The sequence below is a fragment of the Ictalurus punctatus genome, chromosome 4 (assembly GCF_001660625.3).
Source record: "Ictalurus punctatus breed USDA103 chromosome 4, Coco_2.0, whole genome shotgun sequence".
Classification (NCBI taxonomy): domain Eukaryota; kingdom Metazoa; phylum Chordata; class Actinopteri; order Siluriformes; family Ictaluridae; genus Ictalurus; species Ictalurus punctatus.
Genome location: NC_071284.1, coordinates 32,290,899 through 32,318,115, shown reverse-complemented (window position 1 = coordinate 32,318,115; position 27,217 = coordinate 32,290,899). Strand labels below are relative to the sequence as shown.

General features: G+C 39.1%; 3 protein-coding genes across 4 annotated transcripts; all 3 read right to left on the bottom strand.

The window, feature by feature from the left end:
* Positions 1 to 2,372: 2,372 nt before the first annotated feature.
* Positions 2,373 to 6,961, bottom strand: LOC124627828 (extracellular calcium-sensing receptor). Its single transcript, XM_047154577.2, has 6 exons — positions 6,747 to 6,961; positions 5,102 to 5,393; positions 4,151 to 4,942; positions 3,781 to 4,005; positions 3,551 to 3,674; positions 2,373 to 3,283 (listed from the first exon to the last, which is right to left on the bottom strand). Exons 1-6 carry the CDS (start codon positions 6,959 to 6,961, stop codon positions 2,376 to 2,378), a joined length of 2,556 nt encoding a protein of 851 aa, XP_047010533.1. The 3' UTR covers positions 2,373 to 2,375.
* A 2,657-nt stretch (positions 6,962 to 9,618) lies between these two features.
* LOC100304610 (putative odorant receptor CF64) lies at positions 9,619 to 13,446 on the bottom strand. Of its 2 annotated transcripts, NM_001200184.1 has the most exon segments (10): positions 9,619 to 10,260; positions 10,262 to 10,310; positions 10,313 to 10,538; positions 10,540 to 10,615; positions 10,618 to 10,726; positions 10,859 to 10,982; positions 11,089 to 11,316; positions 11,531 to 12,343; positions 12,705 to 12,990; positions 13,207 to 13,446. In NM_001200184.1, coding segments are annotated over 10 exon segments (2,565 nt in total). In that variant the 5' UTR covers positions 13,413 to 13,446; the 3' UTR covers positions 9,619 to 9,812.
* A 9,557-nt stretch (positions 13,447 to 23,003) lies between these two features.
* LOC108264101 (extracellular calcium-sensing receptor) lies at positions 23,004 to 26,647 on the bottom strand. Its single transcript, XM_017465404.3, has 6 exons — positions 26,442 to 26,647; positions 25,899 to 26,184; positions 24,722 to 25,534; positions 24,280 to 24,507; positions 24,050 to 24,173; positions 23,004 to 23,917 (listed from the first exon to the last, which is right to left on the bottom strand). The coding sequence occupies exons 1-6, from the start codon at positions 26,645 to 26,647 to the stop codon at positions 23,004 to 23,006; spliced, it is 2,571 nt and encodes an 856-aa protein (XP_017320893.3).
* Positions 26,648 to 27,217: the final 570 nt, after the last annotated feature.

Below are 27,217 nucleotides of genomic sequence, written 5' to 3'. Positions count from 1 at the left end.
TAGTTAGTGTGTGAGATGGAAAGTTATGGACTAGATGTAGTCTGCCTTACAACCACACATAGTATGGGCTGCAGTATAAAACTTGGGATAGGTGAGAGTCCTACTATAGAGTTCCCACAGGAGAAAGGCTTCATGTAGGTGCAGGGATACTTATCAGTTCAAGCTGCTGTTGTTTGTCCAAATGGACAAGAGTATCCCTCAATGAGATTTCAAGTCTAGGGAAAGAAAACTCTGAATGTTGTGCTCAAGAGGGTTCCTCCTACTGACGGCATAGTGCTATTAGGGAAATTTAATGCTCATGTTGGGACTGATGGAGATACTTGGAGGGGAGTAATTGAGAGGAACAGCCTTCCATATCTCAACCCAGAGAAATGTTAGTAGACTTCTATGCAAACTACTGATTGTCAATAATAAACACTTTCTTTGAACACAGAGGTTGTTCATAATTGTAGTTGGTACCAAAAGTCAATGACTTATATGTGATTGTATGATCAGACTTGAGGCCATATGTTTTGGACACCTATTAGAGAATGGGGCAGGTTTGCCAGAGTCAGATGGCTGAGACCAGGCTTGGGAGACTGCACCGCCAGCCTCAGGCATGAGCTGGTCTTTGGAGGCTTTGCCCTTGACCTCAGACAGACACATGACTTGAGAGGCCATCTTGTCGGACTCAGGCATGAGCAGAGCTTGGTAGGTTGTCTCGTCGGCCTCTGGCAGGAACAGGATGTGGGAGGTTATGTCTTGGTTAGGCTGGAGCTGGGCTGTGGAGTCCGCCCTGTTAGCCAGCTCATAGTAGGTTGTGAATGTCGGAACTGGTTCCTTCATCATGCTGGTCCCCACCCCCCAAAGACTTTTCTAGTTGAAAAGGTTGTAAACACCTTTACAAATAGTCCCACAAACAGTTAGATTGCTAAGTCCACTGTATCCTGTAATGACTAGACACTCCGCCCACTGGTGGGCTGGGCCAAAGAACCACAACAAAATTAACCCCAGCCACTGCTTCTTCTTGGGATTGGAGTTTCGACCAGCCTCGAAAAATATAATGTAGTCAAATTTCGGCATGGTTATCTTAGCATGATGCCTATCATATGGGTCTGGGGAATTCAAGACAGACTGGCTTGAATTGAGTGCTGGCATGGTTTTCTTGGTATGAAGTCTCCTCCACTTTCCTGATGCACCCATAGTTAGGTGAAGTAGTCATGTAAACAGGGTGGAGACGGATGAAATCACAGTTAAAGCTTTTATTAAAGAGACAGGCAGATAAATCCAAATCCTGAAGGCAAAATCAAGCAGACAGAAGTAAGCTGATCAGCAAACAGGGTTTACATGGCAAAGTCAGAACAGAAAAACAGAGAAACTGGGAACAAGATCAAAGATCTGGAAATGAGAACACAGAACAAAGGCCTGGTAACACATTGACAGCAAAACACAGAAACAATACTTCAACCACAAACAAAGGCAGATGCGGTGTTTAAATACTAATAATACAGGGGTGGAAACAGAACAGAAAACATAACAAAAAAACGTGTCACACATAGATAAAATCACTGTAAACCCAGAAGTGTGCTGTTGCGCTGCCGGTAACTCAAGCACACTGAACACTCCAAGACTCAGCATGAGAGGGAAATAATAATAATAATAATAATAATAATAATAATAATAATAATAATAGTAACAACAATAATAATAATAATAATAATAATAATAATAATAATAATAATAATAATAATAATAATAACGTTTAATTTGTATAGCACCATTCCAGGTGCTATACAAATTAAATATTGTGTATTAATATATGCACAATTAATATATGCACAATAAATATTTTATAAATAAAATATTATAATATAATATTATAATAAAATACAATAACAATACAGTAAAACAGACAAACATATGGGTCATATGGACAGCGGCCATTTGCCCAGTCTAGAACAAGAAGCAATGAAGTTGCATTGTTATAATAAGTCTTACAACATTCAAATCCATAACAAGAGACAGACACTAAGCATCATGTAGACAGCACAGAAAGTGTAGGCAGTATAAACAAACAAACACAATGAGTAGTACATGAAGCAGCTACACATTAAGACTGAAAATATTGGGTGAACAAATGGGTTTTGAGCTGATATTTAAATTTGAATTTGATTTGAATGGGCACAACATTAATAGACCAGTTAAAACTGCCAATTTCTAATATTGAAGTTTTGAATATAGTAAATTATATAATTTTTATATTATACAATTCTTTTTCATTAAAAAAAAAAACATAAAATATGAATAAATAATTGTTCTGACAATCAGGCTTCAGGTCCAGTGGAAATATACTTTATATGTTTTTAATATTAATAGTGCATATTAGCGTTATTAACTCAGTGAACTGGCACTTTTCCCATAATTTGCTTTTTAGTGTTTTTCTCTGGCTTCAGGATGATTATGTAACACTTTGGAAGAAAGATACAAAACAGTAAACCAAAGCTTGATGCTAAAATAGCAAATATCTCTACAGCTACAGTGAATTTTCCAGGAGAGCTGACATAAGCAGGTATAAAAGCAATCCAAACAGCACAGAACATTAGTATGCTAAATGTGATGAATTTAGCTTCATTAAAATTATCTGGAAGCTTCCTAGCCAGAAAAGCTAAAATAAAACATAAAAGTGCTAAAAGTCCTATGTAACCCAGCACAGCCCAGAAACCTATGGTTGAGCCCAAATTGCATTCAAGAATGATCTTTTCCTTGTAGTGCAATAGATTTTTGACGGGGAAAGGAGGGGATATTGTCAACCAAAGCACACAAATGAGGACCTGTATGAGAGTGAGGGCAAGTACACTGAGTCTCTGTTGTGGAGGCCCAAACCATTTCATGACATTACTGCCTGGAAGTGTAGCCCTGAAGGCCAGTAACACCACTATTGTTTTCCCCAGTACACAAGAGATGCAAAGGACAAAGGTAATCCCAAATGCTGTGTGGCGCAGCATACAGGACCACTCAGAGGGCCGGCCAATGAAAGTAAGTGAACAGAGGAAACACAGAGTCAGAGAAAAGAGCAGCAGGAAACTCAGTTCAGAGTTGTTGGCTTTGACTATTGGTGTGTTTTTATATTTAAAGAATATGATTGCTATTACCATTGCTATAAATGCACCAACAATAGAAACCACTGTTAGCAATATTCCCATAGTTTCCTCATAGGACAAATATTCAACTTCCTTCTTTACACATTTATTCTTGTCTGGATTTGACCAGTAATCTTGCTGGCATTGTTCGCATTCAATGGAATCTGTCACAAAGTGGGAGAGATAAAATTACAAACCAAGAAATGTTAGATATTTAGAAGAAATAATATACAAAACATATGTCACAAATTCATTAATGTATTTTCCTATTTTTAGCAGGATCACCTAGCTAATTTAGAAAATTTCTGTACTTTAACCCAGGTAAGCCTAACTGTCAGGATGTTTTTGCAAATATTAATAACAGTAGCAATTTGTAGCAAGTTGTTTATTTTGTATTTGTCATTTTTTAATTTTTTAGGGGTAGTCTGTACCTGTCATATTACTTATCTCTCCAGCAGCACATGGTATGCAGTCAAAACAGCAGATAGGCTTTCCTTTCTGCACAGCTTTCCTTGTACCAGGGGGGCAACTCTCACTACATACAGATTTTGGAACCTTTTTTAAATAGAAAATGTGGTTACTTGATAATATTATATACATTATATAATCGTTCTATGATTTTTCATTTAATTGATTCCATGGATTTTTTCCTTATACTCACTTGATTCGTATTTTTTGCCCACACAATGGAGGCCATGTTTACTGCTAATCGATCATGAATAGGAAGAGAGGAGTCATAAAGTCCAACAGTGACAAATTTATACTGATCTTTACTTGTTTGCCTGTTTATTATTTCATATTTTGCTGGAGGATCACCATTTTCATCAAAATAAACTTCTTCACCTTCTTTGGTCTTGAAACGCACCTTTTTAAGGTGTCCTAGAAACTGACGGAATAGAGCAAATTGGGGGCGGGGGGGGGTTAGCAAATTGTGTTTTTTTTTTTCTCCTGTTAATTAAATTAATGTAAGTTTTTGTATGAAATGCTTGAATAGAAAAAAAAAAAAACTTTCAGAATCAATATTAACTTACTGTGATCAGATCTGGCTGCTTCTTTGTAAGACATGTGTGTTGGCAGCCAAGAAGACTGTGTAGAGTATAGGCTATGGCATATACTGCTTTATAGATATTATTGAAAATTGGCATAAAAGACATATCAGTAAAGGTGTTTTCTATCTCAGAGATTTTCTCTTCACCTGTGCATATAGGTGAGTCCTCTGAATCATTCTGTGCTGTAAATTTGCACTTAAACAAAGCCTCCCAAAATTTTGTAAAAATGGCACTGCCTACTGATTTCAGTGGTTTTATATCAAGAATAAAATCCTTCAGACCTGTGACTTTTGTTTTGGGAATGGCTAGCCCTATAGCTCCTTGTAGTATATTGTGCTTATCTAATTTGGCCACTACTGGATCAGAGATCCAGCCCTCAGTTCCCACCCATTGATATCCAGTGATATTGTGTTCAGAAAGCATGGGCAGCAAAACATCGAAGTCCCATTGAGTGAAAAATGCAACTATCACACGAGAAGTGGACATTTTAATTTGCTCAATTATTTTCAGCACTTTTTCTTGTGAATAAGTTGGAAAAAATGGAAGGGAATATTCTAAGCAGACCCCCAGTTGTTCTGCTACATTAGAGAAAGTTGCCATCCCGTTATTGCCATAGTCATCATCTCTTCTTATTGCTCCTACCCATGTCCAACCAAAGTACTTGACCATTTCTGCAAGTGCTCTGCTCTGGTGGTAATCACTGGGAATAGTGCGCAGAAATGACGGAAACTTCCTTTTGTCACTGAGGCATTCACAAGTGGAGTAGTAACTGATCTGCAATTAGAAACACATTACTACATCAGACATTACGCCTTGACTGTCGTAAAACATAAACAGAAATATAAATGACCTATCAGCTGTAGAGTTCTTTTAACCATTGAAATGGTGTTGCAATTGTCCTAATCTTGATAAATATTTATGAAAAATTCTTACTAATGGCATGTGGAAAGGTCCAATACTTTTTGCTATAGCCATGGACACTGATGAATACGTCTCTCCTATTATTGCCTGCACCTGAGCTGGCTTTTTGCAGATCACATCTGAGATTGAGTTCTCATTTCCATTCACAAGTGTCATTGCTGCTTTAACACCCAAAGATGTGGAACCACAGGTGTCATAGATCTTGTAGCCCAACAAGACTCCAGGCAGTAAGGAAGAACTATTGTTGATCTCCTCTATTGCAAATATTAGGGCCTGTGAATAATGGAAGCCTTTGAATTCCATGCTGGTTAAAAAAAGTCAGAGAGAAACACAAATGCTTTAATATAAATTGTGTATGTATATATATATATATATATATATATATATATATATATATATATATATATATATATATATATATATATATATATATATATATATAGTGTGGGAAATAAGTATTGTATGCATCAAATTATTTCAGTAAATATATTGCCAGTAAGGTTATTCACAGTATTAACTCAAGTATTAAATCAGTAAATCAGTACTGATCAGTACTGAGTAGGTAAATCAGTATTAACTCAAGAAATCTGCAAATCTAAAGAATTCACAACATTAAAGTCCATAAATTAAGTTATGTGTAATAAAGTTGAATGACATGGGGAAAAAGTATTGAACACACTAAGAAAAAGCAGTTCTCCGAGACAAGGTAAGGCAAGGAACCAGCTGAAATCCATGATTAGTTAGAAAGTAATTATAACTCCTATCTGTGCAAACTAATATCAGCTGGGTTAATAAATTTATGGTCTATAAAAAGGCTTTTCTTTTAGGATGTTCGGTGTAAATTGTTAGTATTTTGTATTCTTGGAAATCTTATTAAGCGTCTGAAGAGCAGTAAATGCAAAAAAAAAAAAAAAAAAAATCTTTAAACAAAATAATAGCAATTTACACTGCTTTGCACTGCTCATCCTGTTCAAAAGTTTACATCCCCTGGATCTTAACGTATTGTGTTGCCTTCTTGAGCATTAGTGAACGTTTGAACCTTATGTAATAGCTGTGTATGAGTCCCTCAGTTGTCCTCAGTGTGAAAATATGGATCTCATCATTATATAGGCACTCTTGGGAAGGGATTAAATATGCAGAATATGATGGAAAAGCAAAGAATGTGCAGGACTGGAGGATTTTTCTGAAGAATTGTGGACAGTTTAACTGCTCAGGACAAACAAGGGACTCATTAACAACTATCAGAAAACAAAAAAAAGTTGTGGATCATCCAGGTAACAACACACAGTATTAAGAATCAAGTGCATGTAAACTTTTGAACGGGGTCATTTTTTATCAATTCAGCTATTATCTTCTTCTGGATTATATGTAAACATCTGTTATGTGAAATAACTTATTCAGGACAGAACTAAATAAAAAAACAACATGGGATTTTTATGACCCCTCTTATTTTGTTAACAGTATTAAGATTTAACAGATTCTGCAAGGGGTATGCAGACTTTTGGGCACGTGTATATAAACTTTAATAGAAAATGTCTGAAATAGAAAAAGAACTGCTATATAATTGTTATAAAAATTATTAGATGTTATATATTATAACATGTTATAATAATTATTAATTATAAATAATTATAATTAATAATCATATGCTGCTTACCTTGTGCACTTCACTGGAGGTGGCATGACTGAATAGGACAAGTCAGTGATCTCCCAGTTACTATAAAAGGGAAAAATAGCTCCAACTATGATGTCACCATCTTTCCACAGATGTGGGTATGCAGGTTCTCCATACAGGCTACAAGTAGTCTCATTAGCTCTGGAAAAATTTATGATAGCCATTAACACATGCAAGAGAGTAAAAAAGGACTCCATCTACCTATAGAGTTATAATGTAGTAATAGAAAGTGTGAGCATGTATGCATGGCCTGATATGTCAGCTACTTGAACAGGGTGGATCTGTGGTATTTATACAAATGGATTTGCAAATCTTCTATGGAAAGGTTGTGCTTGTGAGTTGCAATCAAAGGAGGTGTGACATTATTATGAGTAGGCCTTGATGTATTGTTTACCCTTTTTTTTTTTTTTTTTTTTTTTTTTTTACCACTGGGCTATCAGAGCCATTAGTTATTTTTGTCACTGCATCAGTTTCTTTTGTCTTTGTTATTATTTGTATACCATTCATTCATTCATGCATTTCTTCTCACATGACCTTGGATATTTTAGCATTTTCCATTTTTTTTACACAATCCTACGTATTGCAAAAGAAAGGGTTAAAATTTTTCATCATATTCTCAGTCGTTTTTATTTATTTTTCCTTCTCCTTGCCTCTTGCCACTCCCTTGAAATGTTCCATATTTTGAAGTATTATTGTAATCAGAAACTGAAATAGACAATAGATTATAGACATGAATCAACACAACACAGTAGATGGGAAATCAATAATGTTTGCAAAATTATTTACAAATAAAGAACATAAAATTTGTGATTGCATACAGTATGTATTTAAGCCATGTTGCTGTGAAACCCCTAAATTAATTCTGGTGCAACCAGATGCCTTCAGACATCCAGATGCCTTCAGAGTCCACCTGTGTGCAATTAAAGTGGCACATGATTTAAATATAATATAGTAGATTCTAAATAAACAGTATCCTGATGACCAAGGAGCTATCAAAACAAGCCAGAACAAATTCAGAGATTGGCTAAAATAAATATCCCAAATTTTGACAATCTATCTCGTGTATGGATGTCTGTTGCACTGATTGAGTTGCAATGCATGCAATGGCATTTGCATTTATTAGAGAAAATGTACTTTTTAGATCCTGTTTTGTAGTCGATATCTGACCCAAGTTCCACAGCTTAAACAACCTGCTGATCGTAAACCCATGTCCATAATTGACTAATAACTCCCGAAAACATTTTTTTTTTTTTTAAATAAAAGTGTTGCTACCAGATATTTTTTTGCTTATCATGAAAGAGCTTTTCAAACCTATGTCACATAACTTAGGGTGAGGCAGAACTCTTTGCATGAGCTTCATGCTGTGGGAATGAGTATACCAACTCCGTCATACCAAGTATGACAGGTATGGCCTGTCACAGAGGCTCCATCAGTATGGGCATGGCTGGCTAAAATGGTGGTCATGTAGACCATAACTGTAGAAGAAGCCAACCTTGCTGAGGAATATTCCTGTAAGAACTCCAGGACTGTTGCCATTGCACAGTTTATTGGGTCTCATTGACGTTCCTAGCATTTAACATGGTCTCTGCAACCTTGGTTGAGAGACCAGAATCTATGAGCTGGTGCCACTCAGGGGCCAGACACACAGTTTCCATAGTTCTGGCCGAGGGTGATGAATCAACCCTCTGGTTTGAGACAACAGATCCCTGCGAATAGTAATCTCCCAGGGAGTGCCATCCATCAGAGATATTACCTCAGAGAACCATATATGCGCTGGCCAATAAGGCCAAACTGTAATACCGAACGAATGTGTGTGGCATTGACCACCCCATTGCAGCACACACATCCTGTAAGGGTACCCCTTAGATAAAGTCTTTTAGGGAGTGACCCATCCTAGTGGAATAAGCCCCTATGTTCAGAGGCGTAGTGAGACCACACGCCACATAAGCAATAGAGATTGCTTCCACTATCCAAATAGAGATGAGCTGCTTTAATGCAGAATCACCTCTACTGTCACTGTCAAGCAGACCAGCAACTGCCACAACTGGACATAAGTACATAGAGCCCTCACTGGATACATTAGGTACAATCTTCCTTGTTCCACAGTAAGGAACGGAGGAGGGAAGAAAGTCTGCAACACTACCAGCTGGGCAGCAAACGTAAGCATTTAGGAATAATCCGGCCTAGGATATAGGGAGGCCTTGGCTAATCCAGGGGCAAAGTCAAGGCAGGACGGGGCAACAGAGATGTCAGAAATTGTTACTATTTAAGCATTCCTTGCATGTACTGGTGATCTCTTGACTCTAGAGTAGTCCAGTGATTGAACCTTGAGTTTCTGCCCAGAGTTTTATCATTGTCATTTAGAACCAGAGCAGAGGTGAGTACTTGGTGAGGTTTCAGGGAATTGTGGCCATATAACACTGGTATTTATATGAAATAACATGACATAATTTCACTATATGACTTTGTTGAAGGTCTTGGCATGCGTGCGCACAAAGACAAGAAGGTTTCCAAATTATTCTTACTGGTCCTTATGGTTTTCTGATGTTGATAGAACCACAGAATTCAGTTCAGGTGGATGTTTGGAAGCAACAGGGTGTTTGGCAGCCTGATCTGGAGGGGTAGTATGGGTCAGTCACAATACTGTAAGCTTTGCATACTTTGTGTATGGTGGTAGCAATTACATTATCAACGCTGATAGAAAACAAGGGGGAGTTTAAGGGTTTGATTGTAATTTGCTACTATAACACACACAGAGCTGAATGTAAACTTTCATGTGATTTCTGTAATAAAATGATAAACGATCAAACTACTAAATGTCTCCTGTTGCGTTAGTGTTTAGTACAGACTGAGGTTTTTTTCTGTTTCTTAGATTCCACCTTTATTGTCAAATTCATCATTTTATTTAACGAACGCCATACATTTAAATCATAGCCAGTGAAAAACTTTCACATATCATTCTATATCAAAAGTAGCAAGCATCAATGAATGAACAAGTGCTTAATCGTTTGTTTGTTTCCTTACCTACTACCATATGTGTGAGACTGTTCAGAGTGGTTTGGATGGTGTTTTATTCATCATTTGTTTTTTGGTGTTTTTGTCAGGCTGAAGTAAAATTATGTAGCACTTTGGAAAAAATATACAAAAAAGTAATCCAGAACTTGAGGTTAAAATGGCAAATATTTCCACAGCTACAATAAACTTTCCAGGAGAACTGACATAAGCTGGAATAAATGTAATCCAAACTACACAGAATATGAGCATGCTGAATGTAATGTATTTGGCTTCATTAAAGTTATCAGGTAGCTTCCTTGCTAGAAAAGCCAAGATAAAGCACAAGAAAGCAAGAATTCCTATATATCCTAGCACAGCCCAGAAACCTAAAGCTGATCCAACATGACATTCTAAAATTATTTTATCTTTGTAGTGGTGCATATTTTTATAAGGAAACGGGGGAGAGATCGTCAACCAAAGACTACAAATGAAGACCTGAATGAAAGTGAAGGAAATTACACTGAGTCTCTGCTGTGCAGGTCCAAACCACTTCATGATATTACTACCTGGAAGTGTAGCTCTGAAGGCCATTAACACAACTACTGTTTTCCCCAGAACACAGGAAATGCAGAGAACAAATGCGATCCCAAAAGCTGTGTGGCGCAGCATACAAGACCACTCAGATGGCTGACCAATGAAGGTAAGTGAACAGAGGAAACACAGACTCAAAGAGAAAAGCAGCAGGAAGCTCAGCTCAGAGTTGTTGGCCCTGACAATAGGAGTCTGTCTGTAGTAAAAGAAAATGAACCCAACTGTGATTGTGAGACATCCACCAAACAAAGAGAATGCCATCAGCAGAATACCCATAAGTTCATTAAAGTTCAGGAATTCAATGCTTTTCAGATCACATTTAGTCTTGTTCCCATTTGACTTGTATTCAAGAGGGCATGGAAGACATGTCACTGCATCTGAAACCACAGATATATTAGAGAGGCAAAATGAGGACATTTCATGATGGTGTGAAATCATGTGAGCTTTTAGTGGACTTTTTAAAAACACCAACAGCAGTAATGTAAATGAAAGGAGCCTGGTCTTCTCACTTGTGGTGTTGCTAAACTCCCCATCTGCACAGGGGATGCAGTCAAAGCAGCAAATTGGCTTTCCTTTTATGAAAGCCCTGCTGGTCCCTGGGAGACAGTTTTCACTACATACAGACCGAGGAACCTGGAGTATACAGGTAACCCCTTTTAGAGTTTGTTAAGCAAAAGATACAGTAATAAATTATGTTGAGAGGTCATGAGAAAATCAGCATTTTCCCTGCTTTGCTTACTGTATACTGTTCTCCCGCCCAGACTGCGCTGCTGGTATTAATTACAAACTCCTGGCCATCTTGCAAAGATGCATCATACATGCCAATGGACTTGATTATCATGGTTCCTTCATCCTTCCTCTGCCAATTAACAATGGCATAGCGTGCAACTGGGTCACCCAACTTGTCAAATCGGACAATTTCTCCATTCTTAGTAGTAAAGTTCACCTGAGAGAGGTAATGGAGCACCTGAAAGATATATTTACATTTACATTTATTCATTTAGCAGACAGTTTTATCCAAATCGACTTACATATGATATATAGGGTTCAATATACCCTGAAACAAATGTTTATTTATTTATTTGTTTATTTATTTATTATTTATTATCTTTTGTACCAATTAAAATAAATGGCAAAAGTGGATAAATTTATGCAGTAGAATTACATTATTGTTACATCACCTGCCATGGCTGTATGTTTCCTATGTCTGCACATGTGCCATTGGTAAATGGTCCTTTCTGGTCATGACAGCCTAAAAGCCTATCCACCGCATGAGCCACAGCATACACAGCTTTATAAATGTTGTTTAATAAGCTAGCATCTGACACATCTGTGAAGCGTGTTTGTGTATTCTCAAGAGACTCCTCACCGGTGCAGGATATTTCAGCTTTCTGTGACTGAGAGCTTAGAGAACAGTCAAACACACTCTCCCACAATTCAACCAGACCAGTATTACCTGGTTTTAAAGAGGGTCGCATACTTTCAATAAACTCTTTCAAGCCAGGAATGTTGGCATTGGGTACAGCAAGACCTACTGCGCCACCAACCACCGCATACCTCATGGCATTGGATAGGTAGCTGTAGGTGATCCATCCTTCACTTCCAACCCACTGAAATCCAGTCACATTCTGATAGTAAAGCTCTGTTATGAGGATGTCCAAGTCATTCTCATCTGCAAAAGCTACAATCACCTTGGATGTGGATGTCTTGATAATATCCACCACATTTAGAAACTTTTGTCTGGAATCAGTCCTGTAAATAGCCACAGAGTACTCAATACATACTCCCTCTTTTTCAGCAACTTCTAGAAAACTGGCCATTCCGTTATTTCCATAGTCACTCCTACTTCTAACAGCTCCTACCCAAGTCCAACCAAAATACTTGACCAGCTTTGCCAGTGCTCTGCTCTGGTAATAATCATTGGGAATTGTCCTAAAGAAAGAGGGATACTCTTTTCTGTTGCTAAGACATGCACAGGTAGCTGAGTGGCTAATCTGCAAAAGAAAAGTGCCATTTAATACATTTTATGGCATTGATAATCATATTTATTTTTCATAAAATCAAATATGCCAAGATACAGTAAATATCAAAACCTCCATTGCATATTGTTCTTGTTGCTAATTACTCAACATGGAGAATTAAACTTAAATGTTTAAATCTCTAGACAGATATTATATCCAACATCTATATACATCATAGAACTATTTATCATTATATAAGGATAACTTATATATTATCTTTATGTACAGATGTTTCTTTTGTTACATAGTCTGCATTGTTTTTTTTGTTTGTTTTTTTTTGTTTTTTCCCAGAATAAACAGTACACAGGTAATCTCAGAATACCCATTTACTCACCACTGGTATATGAAATGGACCCATGGTCTTTGCAATACCTATAGTTGCTGTGGAAGTAGTTTCCCCAATGACAGCATGCACAGTGGGAGATTTTATGCAATTTTCTCTCTCCATTCCTGGCCTGTTCATGAGAAGCAGAGATGCCTTTACCGAGAGAGGAATGCTGGGACAGGAACCATATATTCTGTAGCCCAGTGTAAGGTCACGGAGGATATCTGTGCTATTGTTGATCTCCTCAATAGCAAATATCATTGCCATGGCATACTGCAATTCTGCTTGATCAATCCTAAAATGAAATGAAGGTATATATATATATATATATATATATATATATATATATATATATATATATATATATATATATATATATATATATATATATATATATATATTGTGTGTGCGCGCATTGTATTTCTTTTAGTGTTGTCTTACCATGTGGGTCTTCAAAAGGATTTAATTTCAGGTCTGTAATATTCCATTAATTATCTAATTACCAACTTACCCATAGCATCTCATATTTCCTGGGTTGACCATCAGTGTTGGATTTATACTAACAGGATATTGATGGAATGAAAAAATGCCTCCTATTGCTACATCACCCTCTTTAGAAAAATGAAGGTGTTCATCTGTTCCATATGCTATGCATTGCTGATTTTCAGCATTGGTAGTAAAGAATATAATCATTAGTATAGCTGCTAGTAAAAGCATGACGTTATATAGGAAGCATATGCCTCTAATCCTTGGACTATGCCTAATGCATCCTGTGTTTATATACTTCTAATAACTGAGGAACATGGGACCTCCTTTGAATGTTCACCATGATGAAAACAAGTGTGGTGATTAATAGACAGGAAAAAAAAAAAAAAAAAAAAAAAACGATGTGTGGGGATGTGTGGATTACTTTTGGTCCAATCAGGCTGTATTAAAAAAAAAACAACCATATTGTAAATTTATGCTTTTTGATTAATAATAATAATAATAATAATAATAATAATAATAATAATAATGATAATAATAATAATAATAATAATAATAATAATAATAATAATTATTATTATTATTATTATTATTATTATTACTATTTAAACGCTTGTGTACTTTTTGTTACATATCAACAATCAATTAGGACACATTTAATCAAAATTATCAATCATGATTCCAAAGGTAATGCTCAAATAAATGTTTATTACTATGATCTATGAAATTGTGTTTAGGATTAAAAAACTGGAACAAATGTTCAATAGTATTTTCATTCAAAATATTTGTCTTTATTGCATTTATGTGTTAAACTAATTAATAAACTTAAAATTAAAAAACAATATGTTTTATGATTTTTCTGTCAATACATTGTGTTTACTATGTAAGGAAAATCACTGAGGTTTTGAATTTGCTTTGCCCATTAGATGTTCTCTTGTATTCTTGTCTGGCTTAAGTATGATGATATAACGTTTTGGAGTAAATATACAGAATAGTACACCAAAACTTGATGCATTACAAATGTAATGTACAGTAAATTTAAAAAGTAAAAGAATTGACATATGCTGTAATAAAAGTGATCCAAACAGCACAGAATATGAGCATGCTGAATGTGATAAAATTAGCTTCATTAAAATTATCAGGCAGTTTACGAGCCAGAAAGGCTCAAATAAAACATAAAAGAGCCAAAAGTCCTAAGAATACCAGCATGGCCCAAAAAACAATGTCTGAGCCCAGATTACATTCTAGTATTATTTTATCTATGGAATGAGCCATGTTTTTGTGAGGCATTGGGGGTGCAAGTGCTAACCACAGAGCATATATAATGACTTGAAAATGGTGCAGCAGAAAACACTTATTCGCTGCACAGGCACTGAACACTGGGGGAAACTTCTACCTGGCAATGTGGCTTTAAATGCCATCACTACTGCTATTGTTCTTACTAAAACACAGGACATACAAAGTGCAAAAGTAATGCCGAATGTTGTGTGGCGCAGCATACAGGACCACTCAGAAGGTTGTCCAATGAAAGTAAGTGAACAAAGAAAACACAGAACAAAGAAATTCAAAGAAAACAAAACAAACAAAGGAAACTCCTTGCAGTAGGTCAATTGCATGTTCACGCAGGTGAGCAGGCACCCTAGGCATCATTCTTCTGGTGTTTTCCAGAGTCAGTAGAAAGTTCTCTTTAGTGTCCTAAGTTATTGTAACTGTGACCTTAATTGCCTACCGCCTGTAAACTGTTCATGACTTAAGGACTGTTCTATGGGTGTATGTGCAATAATTGTTTATGGCTCATTGAACGAGCATGAATAACTTTGTTTAAACCCTTTCCAATAGAGATCTTTAAAGCTGATTTGGAATTTACAAAATTATCTTTAAAATACAGTCTCCTGAAAAGGGGACATTTCTTTTTTTGCTGAGTATATATGCTGCCTGAAACATGCCATTTGTGATTCATATATTTCATTGTTAAGTCCATCATTTCTGTTCACATATTGAGGACATTTAAATATAAAAATGTAGAAACTACATTTAGGACATTACTTTTTTCCATTAAGCATACTTCTTTAAAAATGTGGACTACCATCCAAATTTGCCAGCTCAGAGGCACTGTCCCAGATTTCCAAAAGACACTGAAGAGGCATATTAACCACACAATCCCAAACATTTCTGCTGCCTTCAATCTGGTCAAATCATATCCAACCCTGTAGCCTTGCCACTTCCTAACTGCTACAGTAAGCTCAGCCACAGAAATGGACTTCAAAACTCCAGAGATTTCTGTAATGTCTCTTGAAAGGAGGGCATGCCCACTGGGTTAAGGAGTTTTTTCAAAGTGCTCCTTCTATCACTGACTGGTTTGCCTGTATGCCTTTGAAGCAATACAAAAATTCCCCTCTCCATGAGCATTACATGGAAGGCTTCCTTCTTCAGCTTGATGGGTTCAGATCTGGTAGACTGTCCAAGTCATGCCCCTTCAAGTATCTCCATCGTTATCAGCATAAGCATTCCGCTGGTGCACTATGGATCCAATAAAATGAATCCTCTCATGCTCCAGTGTAGGAAAAATGAACTGTTTGGGTTAAATTGTTGTATTCTCCACCGTTATATGTAATGAAAATTAGCTGTTTAAATTGAACTATTGGATTCTCCACCAAATATGCAGGATAGACTAACAGATCAGCTCAAAAGGGAAAATTTGACTAATTTAGTAAATTTAGTATTTCTGAACAACTATGTGTCCAGCGATGAGTTGAACTTAGTGTATTCATGAATTATGTATTCATAACATAATTTGGAGAGCATGTAGCAGGGTCGCCAGTTCAATGCAGTGGCCCTTGTAAACAATTAAGGCAAATGTTACATAAAGGAGGCACAGACAGAAGCAAGTGCAGGTTAGGTATTTTAATCCAGAAACAACAAGACCAAAGGTTAAGGCAGAAGACAATAATCATGAACATGCAGAGGTCAGGTGATCAGGCAAACAGAACAAACCTCCCAAAATACACTCCCTCCCCCGGCGGTCCTGGCCCTCTGGGCAAAATGTTCAGACAGCCCCTCAGGTTCCAATGCAGGACTTGTCCAACAAGTAGCAGGTTCCTCAAGGAGCTGAGGAGCAGACATGAGACTGGGATTTGTTCGCCAGGGTCATTAGGTGATACCTAGCATTGGCAAATTGTGTTATCAGCTTTAGACGAGGGCTTGACTTGGTGGGCCGTCTTGTTGGCCCTTCTTCAGTGTGGAGCAGGGATGTTGAGCGACGTCCTCAGCATAGCAGGGAGGTGGAGTGACGTCCTCAACAGAGCAGGGAGGCGGAGTGGTGTCCTCAGCTGTATAGGAATGCTGAGCGGCATCCTCAGTCACACAGAGAGGCTGAGTGTCGTTCTTCCCCGACTCTGCTGGCTGAACTCGGTTGCCCGTATCAGCAGACTCGGGTGTGAGCAGAACGTGGTTGTCCATGTCAGCAGACTTGGGTGTGAGCAGAACTCGGTTGTCCATGTCAGCAGACTCAGCTGTGAGCAGAACTCGGTTGTCCGTGTCAGCAGACTCGGCTGTGAGCAGAACTTGGTTGTCCATGTCAGCAGACTCGGCTGTGAGCAGAACTCGGTTGTCCGTGTCAGCAGACTCGGGTGTGAGCAGAACTCGGTTGTCTGTGTCAGCAGACTCGGGTGTGAACAAAACTCGGTTGTCCATGTCAGCAGACTCGGGCACGAACAAAACTTGGTCGTCCGTGTCAGAGCACTCGGGATGTGAGCAGAACTCGGTTGTCCGTGTCAGCAGACTCGGGTGTGAGCAGAACTCGGTTGTCCATGTCAGCAGACTCGGGCGTGAACAAAACTCGGTTGTCCGTGTCAGCAGACTCAGGTGTACGCAGAGCTTGGTTGGCTATGTCGTCAGTCTGAAGCATCAGACTAACTTGGTTGGTCGTGACATCGGTGACCTTGGTTGTCCGTGTCGGCAGACTTAGACAGGAATGTGGCACAGGAGGTCACCTCATTGCCCTCGGACAGAAACAAGGTGCAGGAGGTCACCTCGTCGCCCTCGAACAGGAACATGGCGTGGGAGGTTACCTCGTTGCCCTCGGACAGGAAATTGGCTCGGGAGGCCTTCTCTTCGACGTCAGACAGGAACTAGGTTTGGGGGGCCATCTCTTCGATCTCGGACAGGAACTTGGCTCAAGAGGCTGTCTCTTTGACCTTGGACAGGAACTTGACTTTATGCTGGATTTCTGGAGATGAGACAACCTCATGGTCTTGTGCTGGGGTTCTGGAGAGAAGGTCATCATGTTGACCTCCGACTGAGACTCTGCAGTTGAGACTACCTTGTGGGTCCCGAGCTGGAGCTCTTTGGAGGAGGTCACCACATTGACCTCCAACTTGGGCTCTGGAGCTGAGACAACCTCGTTTGTCTCAGGTTGGAGCTCTGGACATGAGGTTGCTATGTTGATCTCCAACTGGGGCTCTGGAGCTGAGACTACTTTGTTGGTCTCGTGCTGGAGCTCTACAGGTGAGGCCACATTGTGGCTCTCAGGTTGTAGCTCTGTAGATGAGACCATCTCATGAGTCATGAGGTCGCCATGTTGACTTCTGACTGGGGCTCTGCAGTGGAGACCACTGCATGGATCTCAGGCTGTATCTCTGGAGCAGAGGTTGCCATGTTGACCTCTGACTGGGGCACTGCATTGGAGACCACCTCGTGGGTCTCAGCTTGGAGTTCTGGAGAGGAGTACATCACATTAACCTCTGGTTGTTGCTCAGCAGGTGAGACCACCTCATGGGTCTCAGGTTGGACTCTGGAGAGGAGGTCATCACGTTGACCTCTGGCTGAAGCTCAGCAGGTGAGACCATCTCGTGGGGCTCAAGCTTGAGCTCGGCTCTTGCCCACTTGTGGAGCCATTTATGGTATTAGTATAGTAACATTTGAACATTTTATAATTCCATAATACTTGTCATTGGTTGAACATAAACAAACAATACATTGACTTCTCTATATTCCACCTAATTTGGGCACAGTGAGCATGGGGCTGCTTCACTTCAAGGTCAAACCATCTTCAGACTGTTTTTCATGGGTTCACTAGTAGTTAATTCATAGTAGTCACTATGTAGTTAATTTTATTATCCTGGCTATGCAATTTGGCCATGACATGTTCAGACAGGTCTAACCAGGCCTCTATGTAAACAGCTTTCATTAACTCAGTCAGTAGATTCTGCATACCAAGCTTTTGTCCTCTTTCCAAGCTTGTATCAAGTCATGTGTGAGCGTCCCCCCCCCCGCCCCGTTGTGTTACAGCATCCATCTTTGGTTCTGCATACATTCACAGATACTGCTCTATTATAGAGATGCACTGTACATTACCAAAGCAAAGCCTTCTACCATTGTAGTTGTCTATTGTGTCTTGCCTACTGCATTGTCTGTATCAACAGCTTTTCTATCTTTAACAATCTACCTCAATTATGAACACTTCCAGTGCATTTACAGGCCTAAGAATATGTTGTGGGCCTTCAAAATGAATTGTGGGGTACGATGCAAGGTCGAGGCAGGCATGTGATGGATAGTCTTAGAAGAGCTTGACCCTTACAACAGAAACTGGCTTTCAGAACATGGAATGTTACTTTGTTAGTGGCAAAAGACTAGTTAGTGGAAAATAGCGTGAAATAGTTAGTGTGTGAGATGGAAAGTTATGGACTAGATGTAGTCTGCCTTACAACCACACATAGTATGGGCTGCAGTATAAAACTTGGGATGGGTGAGAGTCCAACAATAGTTCCCACAGGAGAAAGGCTTCATGCAGGTGCAGGGATACTTATCAGTTAAAGCTGTTGTTTGTCCAAATGGACAAGAGTATCACCTCAATGAGATTTCAAGTCTAGGGAAAGAAAACTCTGAATGTTGTGCTCAAGAGGGTACCTCCTGTTGACTGCATAGTGCTATTAGGGGAATTTAATGCTCATGTTGGGACTGATGGAGATACCTGGAGGGGAGTAATTGAGAGGGACAGCCTTCCATATCTGAACCCAGAGAAATGTTAGTTAACTTCTATGCAAACCCCTGATTGTCAATAACAAACACTTTGTTTAAACACAGAGGTTGTTCCTAAGTGTGGTACCAAAAGTCAATGACTGATGTGTGATCGTATGATCAGATTGAACCATATGTTTTGGACACCTATTAGAGAACGGGGCAGGCTTGCCAGGGTCAGATGGCTGAAACCAGACTTGGGAGGCTGCAGAACAAACCTCAGGCATGAGCTGGTCTTTGGAGGCTTTGGCCTTGGCCTCAGACAGGCGCATGACTTGGGAGGCCATCTTGTCAGCGTTTGGCAGGAAGAGGATGTGGAAGGTCATGTCATTGGCCTCTGGCAGAAACAGGACATGGGAGGGGCTGGAGCTGGTCTGTGGAGGCCGACCTGTCGGCCTGCTTATAGTAAGTTGTGAATGGCAGAACAGCTTCCTTCATCATGCTGGTCCCCACCCCCCAAAGACTTTCCAGGTTGTGAAGGTTGTAAACACCTTTACAAATAGCCCCACAAACTGAGTTAGATTGCTAAGTCCACTGGATCCTGTAATGACTAGACACTTCACCCACTGGCGGGCTGGGCCACTGCTTCTTCTTGGGCTTGGAGGTCAGCAGGCTTGAAAAATATAACACAGTCAACTCTTGGCATGGTTATCTTAGCCCGACGCCCATCATATGGGTCTGGGGAATTCAAAACAGACTGGCTTGAATTGAGTGCTGGCATGGTTCCCTTTCAATGGGAACTCGATGTTGCATTTAGCATAACACTCTGGGTGCGCCCTTGCTTGTGTAAAATCATGCCTCTATTTATAGGCCTGCCATGATCAGGTGACGTGGCAATTAAGCACATTGCATGATATATATATGGTATCTGTGAACTGTGCTGTCAGCCTCTATTATCTGAAGCTAAGACGCAATTCACAGGCCTGCCGGGTTATGACAAAGCTACGCAACATCTCCTTCCCTTCTCAGGGAATAGGGTTACATGCGTAACTCAGACGTTCCCTTTCAAAGGGAACTCGACTTTGCATTTAGCATAGCACTATGGGAATGAGAATATCCACTCCGTCATACCGAGAGTGCGGCCTGTTCAAAAAGACCCAAGCCTGAGGGTCACTGCAAGACACTTGAACCCAGGGTGGAATGAATATCCAGGCTGTAATAACAAATGAATGTGTGTGGCGTAGACCACCCTGCAGCAGCACACATATCCTGTAAGGATACCACTTTTGACAAAGCCTTCGAGGAGGCGAACTCCCTAGTGGAATGAGCCCTTATGCCCAGAGGCATAGCGAGACCGCGTGTCTCATAAGCAATAGAGATTGCTTCCACTATCCAATTAGAGATTTTGCTGTTTTGACACAGCGTCACCTCGACAGTCTGCAACTCACTGCTTTCAGGCCCCCCAGCCAACTCCGTCAAACCCCTTCAGATGATTCAGAATGCTGCAGCGCGCCTCGTCTTCAACCAGTCCAAGAGAACCCATGTCACACCCCTCTTCATCTCCCTCCACTGGCTCCCTGTAGCTGCCCACATCAAGTTCAAGGCCTTGATGCTCACCTACAATACCTTGTCAGGAACAGCACCCTCCTACCTCAACTCTCTCCCAAAGGCCTACGTTCCCTCTCGCAATCTGCGATCGATTAGTGACCGACGTTTAGCAGTTCCAACTCAGCGTGGCGCAAGGTGCCTTTCCAAAACCTTCACACTAACTGTTCCTCAGTGGTGGAATGCACTTCCAATATCAATCCGGACCGCAGAATCTCTCACCATCTTCAAAAAACAACTAAAGACCCACCTCTTCAATGAACACCTAACAAACTCATAATAAAAAAAAAAAAAAAAAAAAAAAAAAAAAAATTGCACTTACACCTCTACTCTGCACTTTGCTTCTTCTGGAATTCAATTAATAGATCTCGTATGGTAGCACTTATTGTATTGTTCTCTGCTTGATATCACTTTGCTTGTATCTTTCTCATTTGTAAGTCGCTTTGGATAAAAGCGTCTGCTAAGTGAATAAATGTAAATGTAAATGTACAGTCGCCGCCAATGCAGACCAGCAGCTGCCCAGACTTACGCCACTGGCCGGAGCGGTAGACATTAGTACAGAGAGCCCTTACTGGACACAGCAGGTGCATCCTCTCTTGTTCCAGTGTGAGGAATGGAGGAGGGCAGAAAGGCTGCAACACCACAGGGTGGGCAGCCCATAGATCCCTGCGAACAGTAATCTCCCAGGGAGTGCCATCCATCAGAGATATTACCTCAGAGAACCATATATGAGCTGGCCAATAAGGCCAAACTGTAATACCAAATGAATGCGTGTGGCACTGACCACCCCACTGCAGCACAATAGATCCCTGCGAACAGTAATCTCCCAGGGAGTGCCATCCATCAAAGATATTAGCTCAGAGAACCATATATTAGCTGGCCAATAAGGCCAAACTATAATACGAATAAATGCGTGTGGCATTGAACACCCCACTGCAGCACACACATCCTGTTTGGTTCCCCTTAGATAAAGCCTTTTAGGAAGTGACCCATCCTAGTGGAATAAGCTCCTATGCTCAGAGGCGTAGTGAGACCACACGCCTCATAAGCAATAGAGATTGCTCCCACTATCCAAATAGAGATGAGCCTCTTTGATGCAGCATCACCTCTACTGTCTCTGTCAAGCAGACCAGCAACTGCAATGACTGGAGTGGTGGACATAAGTACAAGAGCCCTCACTGGATATAGTAAGCACAATCTTCCTTGTTCCAGTGTAAGGAATGGTGGAGGGTAGAAAGCCTGCAACACTACCGGCCGGGCAGCAAACATAAGCACTTAGGAATAATCCGGCCTAGGATATAGAGAGGCCTTGGCTAATCCAGGGGCAAGGCAGGACAGGGCAACAGAGATGTCAGGGCCAGCCAAAAGAGCTACCTTTAGGGTCAGAACTTGACATGATACATTAAGAACCAGGGCGATGTAAACCTTTGAATAGGATGACCAGTGTAAATTGTTACTATTTAAGCATTCCTTGCATGTACTGGTGGTCTGATGACTCTAGAGTAGTCCAGTGATTGAACCTTGAGTTTCTGCCCAGAATTTTATCATTGTCATTTAGAACCAGAGCAGAGGTGAGTACTTGGTAAGGTTTCAGGGAATTGTGCCTATATAACAATCGTATTTATATGAAATAACATGACATAATTTCACTATATGACTTTGTTGAAGGTCTTGGCATGCGTGCACACAAAGACAAGAAGGGTTCCACTTTATTCTAACTGGCCTTTGTGGTTTTCTGATGTTGATAGAACCACAGAATTCAGTTCAGGTGGATGTTTGGAAGCAACAGGGTGTTGGGCAGCCTGATCTGGAGGGGTAGTATGGGTCAGTCACAATACTGTAAGATTTGCATACTTTGTGTATGGTGGTAGTAATTACATTATCAATGCTAACTGATAGATAACAAAGGGGAGTTTAAGGGTTTGAGTGTAATCTGTGACTATAACACACACAGAGCTGAATGTAAACTTTTATGTGATTTCTGTATTCAAAATGATTAACGATTATAATGATAATCAAACTACTATATGCCTCCTGTTGCGTTAGTGTTTAGTACAGACTGAGTTTTTTTTCTGTTTCTTAGATTCCATGTTTATTGTCAAATTCGTAATTTTATTTAACGAACGCCATACATTTAAATCATAGCCAGTGAAAAACTTCCACATATCATTTTATATCAAAAGTAGCAAGCATCTATGAATGAGCATGTGCTTATTCGTTTGTTTGTTTCCTTACCTACTACCATATGTGTGAGCTTGTTCAGAGTGGTTTGGATGGTGTTTTATTCATCATTTGTTTTTTGGTGTTTTTGTCAGGCTTAAGTAAAATTATGTAGCACTTTGGAATAAATATACAAAAAAGTAATCCAGAACTTGAGGTTAAAATGGCAAATATTTCCACAGCTACAATAAACTTTCCAGGAGAGCTGACATAAGCTGGAATAAATGTAATCCAAACTACACAGAATATGAGCATGCTGAATGTAATGTATTTGGCTTCATTAAAGTTATCAGGTAGCTTCCTTGCTAGAAAAGCCAAGATAAAACACAAGAAAGCAAGAATTCCTATATATCCTAGCACAGCCCAGAAACCTAAAGCTGATCCCACATGACATTCTAAAATTATTGTATCTTTGTAGTGGTGCATATTTTTATATGGAAAGGGGGGAGAGATCGTCAACCAAAGACTACAAATGAAGACCTGAATGAAAGTGAAGGAAATTACACTGAGTCTCTGCTGTGCAGGTCCAAACCACTTCATGATATTACTACCTGGAAGTGTAGCTCTGAAGGCCATTAACACAACTACTGTTTTCCCTAGAACACAGGAAATGCAGAGAACAAATGTGATCCCAAAAGCTGTGTGGCGCAGCATACAAGACCACTCAGATGGCTGACCAATGAAGGTAAGTGAACAGAGGAAACACAGACTCAAAGAGAAAAGCAGCAGGAAGCTCAGCTCAGAGTTGTTGGCCCTGACAATAGGAGTCTGTCTGTAGTAAAAGAAAATGAACCCAACTGTGATTGTGAGACATCCACCAAACAAAGAGAATGCCATCAGCAGAATACCCATAAGTTCATTAAAGTTCAGGAATTCAATGTTTTTCAGATCACATTTAGTCTTGTTCCCGTTTGACTTGTATTCAAGAGGGCATGGAAGACATGTCACTGCATCTGAAACCACAGATATATTAGAGAGGCAAAATGAGGACATTTCATGATGGTGTGAAATCATGTGAGCTTTTAGTGGACTTTTTAAAAACACCAATAGCAGTAATGTAAATGAAAGGAGCCTGGTCTTCTCACTTGTGGTGTTGCTAAACTCCCCATCTGCACAGGGGATGCAGTCAAAGCAGCAAATTGGCTTTCCTTTTATGAAAGCCCTGCTGGTCCCTGGGAGACAGTTTTCACTACATACAGACCGAGGAACCTGGAGTATACAGGTAACCCCTTTTAGAGTTTGTTAAGCAATAGACACAGTAATAAAATATGTTGAGAGGTCATGAGAAAATCAGCATTTTCCCTGCTTTGCTTACTGTATACTGGTCTCCCGCCCAGACTGCGCTGCTGGTATTAATTACAAACTCCTGGCCATCTTGCAAAGATGCATCATACATGCCAATGGACTTAAATATTATGGTTCCTTCATCCTTCCTCTGCCAATTAACAATGGCATAGCGTGCAACTGGGTCACCCAACTTGTCAAATCGGACAATTTCTCCATTCTTAGTAGTAAAGTTCACCTGAGACAGGTAATGGAGCACCTGAAAGATATATTTACATTTACATTTATTCATTTAGCAGACACTTTTATCCAAATCAACTTACATATGATATATAGGGTTCAATATACCCTGAAACAAATGTTTATTTATTTATTCTTATATTTATTAATTATTTATTATATTTTGTACCGAGTACAATAAATGGCAAAAGTGCAGAAATTTATGCAGTAGAATTACATTATTGTTACATCACCTGCCATGGCTGTATGTTTCCTATGTCTGCACATGTGCCATTGGTAAATGGTCCCTTCTGGTCATGACAGCCTAAAAGCCTATCCACAGCATAAGCCACAGCATACACAGCTTTATAAATGTTGTTCAATAAGCTAGCATCTGACACATCTGTGAAGCGTGTTTGTGTATTCTCAAGAGACTCCTCACCGGTGCAGGATTTTTCAGCCTTCTGTGACTGTGAGCTTAGAGAACAGTCAAACACACTCTCCCACAATTCAACCAGACCAGTATTACCTGGTTTTAAAGAGGGTCGCATACTTTCAATAAACTCTTTCAAGCCAGGAATGTTGGCATTGGGTACAGCAAGACCTACTGCACCACCAACCACCGCATAATTCATGGCATTGGATAGGTAGCTGTAGGTGATCCATCCTTCACTTCCAACCCACTGAAATCCAGTCACATTCTGATAGTAAAGCTCTGTTATGAGGATGTCCAAGTCATTCCCATCTGCAAAAGCTACAATCACCTTGGATGTGGATGTCTTGATAATATCCACCACATTTAGAAACTTTTGTCTGGAATCAGTCCTGTAAATAGCCACAGAGTACTCAATACATACTCCCTCTTTTTCAGCAACTTCTAGAAAACTGGCCATTCCGTTATTTCCATAGTCACTCCTACTTCTAACAGCTCCTACCCAAGTCCAACCAAAATACTTGACCAGCTTTGCCAGTGCTCTGCTCTGGTAATAATCATTGGGAATTGTCCTAAAGAAAGAGGGATACTCTTTTCTGTTGCTAAGACATGCACAGGTAGCTGAGTGGCTAATCTGCAAAAGAAAAGTGCCATTTAATACATTTTATGGCATTGATAATCATATTTATTTTTCATAAAATCAAATATGCCAAGATACAGTAAATATCAAAACCTCCATTGCATATTGTTCTTGTTGCTAATTACTCAACATGGAGAATTAAACTTAAATGTTTAAATCTCTAGACAGATATTATATCCAACATCTATATACATCATAGAACTATTTATCATTATATAAGGATAGCTTATATATTATCTTTATGTACAGATATTTCTTTTGTTAAATAGTTCATATTGGTTTTTTTTTGTTTGTTTGTTTGTTTGTTTTTTTCAGAATAAACAGTGCACAGGTAATCTCAGAATACCCATTTACTCACCACTGGTATATGAAATGGACCCATGGTCTTTGCAATACCTATAGTTGCTGTGGAAGTAGTTTCCCCAATGACAGCATGCACAGTGGGAGATTTTATGCAATTTTCTCTCTCCATTCCTGGCCTGTTCATGAGAAGCAGAGATGCCTTTACCGAGAGAGGAATGCTGGGACAGGAACCATATATTCTGTAGCCCAGTGTAAGGTCACGGAGGATATCTGTGCTATTGTTGATCTCCTCAACAGCAAATATCATTGCCATGGCATACTGCAATTCCCCTGGATCTATCCTAAAATGAAATGTATGTACACACACACACACACACACACACACACACACACACACACACACACACACACACACACATATATATATATATATATATATATATATATATATATAATTTGTTGTGCACACATTTATACAGTACTTATTCTTATTGTTCCCTGCAAGTATTTTTTTTAGTGTTGTCTTACCATGTGGGTCTTCAAAAGGATTTAATTTCAGGTCTGTAATATTCCATTAATTATCTAACTACCAACTTACCCATAGCATCTCATATTTCCTGGATTGACCATCAGTGTTGGATTTATACTAACAGGATATTGATGGAATGAAAAAATGCCTCCTATTGCTACATCACCCTCTTTAGAAAAATGAAGGAGTTCATCTGTTCCATATGCTATGCATTGCTGATTTTCAGCATTGGTAGTAAAGAATATAATCATTAGTATAGCTGCTAGTAAAAGCATGACGCTATATAGGAAGCATATGCCTCTAATCCTTGGACTATGCCTAACGCATCCTGTCTTTATATACTTATAATAACTGAGGAACATGGGACCTCCTTTGCATGTTCACCATGATGAAAACAAGTGTGGTGATTAATAGACAAGGAAAAAAAGAAAAGAAAAAAAAAGAAAAAGAAAACAATTAGTGATGTGTAGATTACTTTTGGTCCAATCAGGCTCTCTATAAAAAAATAAATAAATCAACCTTAATGTTTGTTATGCTTTTTTATGAACAACAATAATACTCATACTCCTACTACGACTACTACTACTACTACTACTACTACTACTACTACTACTAATAATAATAATAATAATAATAATAATTTCTTACATATCAACAATCAATTAGGACACATTTAATCAAAATGATCAATCATGATTCCAAAAGTAATACTCAAATAAATATTTATTATTATATTGTATGAAATTATGTTCATTAGAAAAAAACTGGAACAAATGTTCAATAGTATTTTCATTCAAAATATTTGTCTTTATTGCATTTATGTGTTAAACTAATTAATAAACTTA

Excerpts from the sequence above, each read along its gene's own strand:
- LOC124627828 (XM_047154577.2), bottom strand. The coding sequence starts at position 6,961 with ATGGAGTCCTTTTTTACTCTCTTGCATGTGTTAATGGCTATCATAAAT. Across the intron at positions 4,006-4,150 it reads AGCAGCCAGATCTGATCACA|TTTCTAGGACACCTTAAAAA; the intron begins GTAAGTTAATAT and ends CTATTCCGTCAG. Across the intron at positions 3,675-3,780 it reads GGGCAAAAAATACGAATCAA|GTTCCAAAATCTGTATGTAG; the intron begins GTGAGTATAAGG and ends TATTTAAAAAAG.
- LOC100304610 (XM_053677747.1), bottom strand. Across the intron at positions 11,003-11,120 it reads GGAGTTTGTAATTAATACCA|GGGTTACCTGTATACTCCAG; the intron begins GCAGCGCAGTCT and ends AAACTCTAAAAG. Across the intron at positions 10,727-10,858 it reads GGAGTTTAGCAACACCACAA|ATGCAGTGACATGTCTTCCA; the intron begins GTGAGAAGACCA and ends CTGTGGTTTCAG.
- LOC108264101 (XM_017465404.3), bottom strand. The coding sequence starts at position 26,647 with ATGCTTTTACTAGCAGCTATACTAATGATTATATTCTTTACTACCAAT. Across the intron at positions 25,535-25,898 it reads GTCCATTTCATATACCAGTG|ATTAGCCACTCAGCTACCTG; the intron begins GTGAGTAAATGG and ends TTTCTTTTGCAG. Across the intron at positions 23,918-24,049 it reads GGAGTTTAGCAACACCACAA|ATGCAGTGACATGTCTTCCA; the intron begins GTGAGAAGACCA and ends CTGTGGTTTCAG.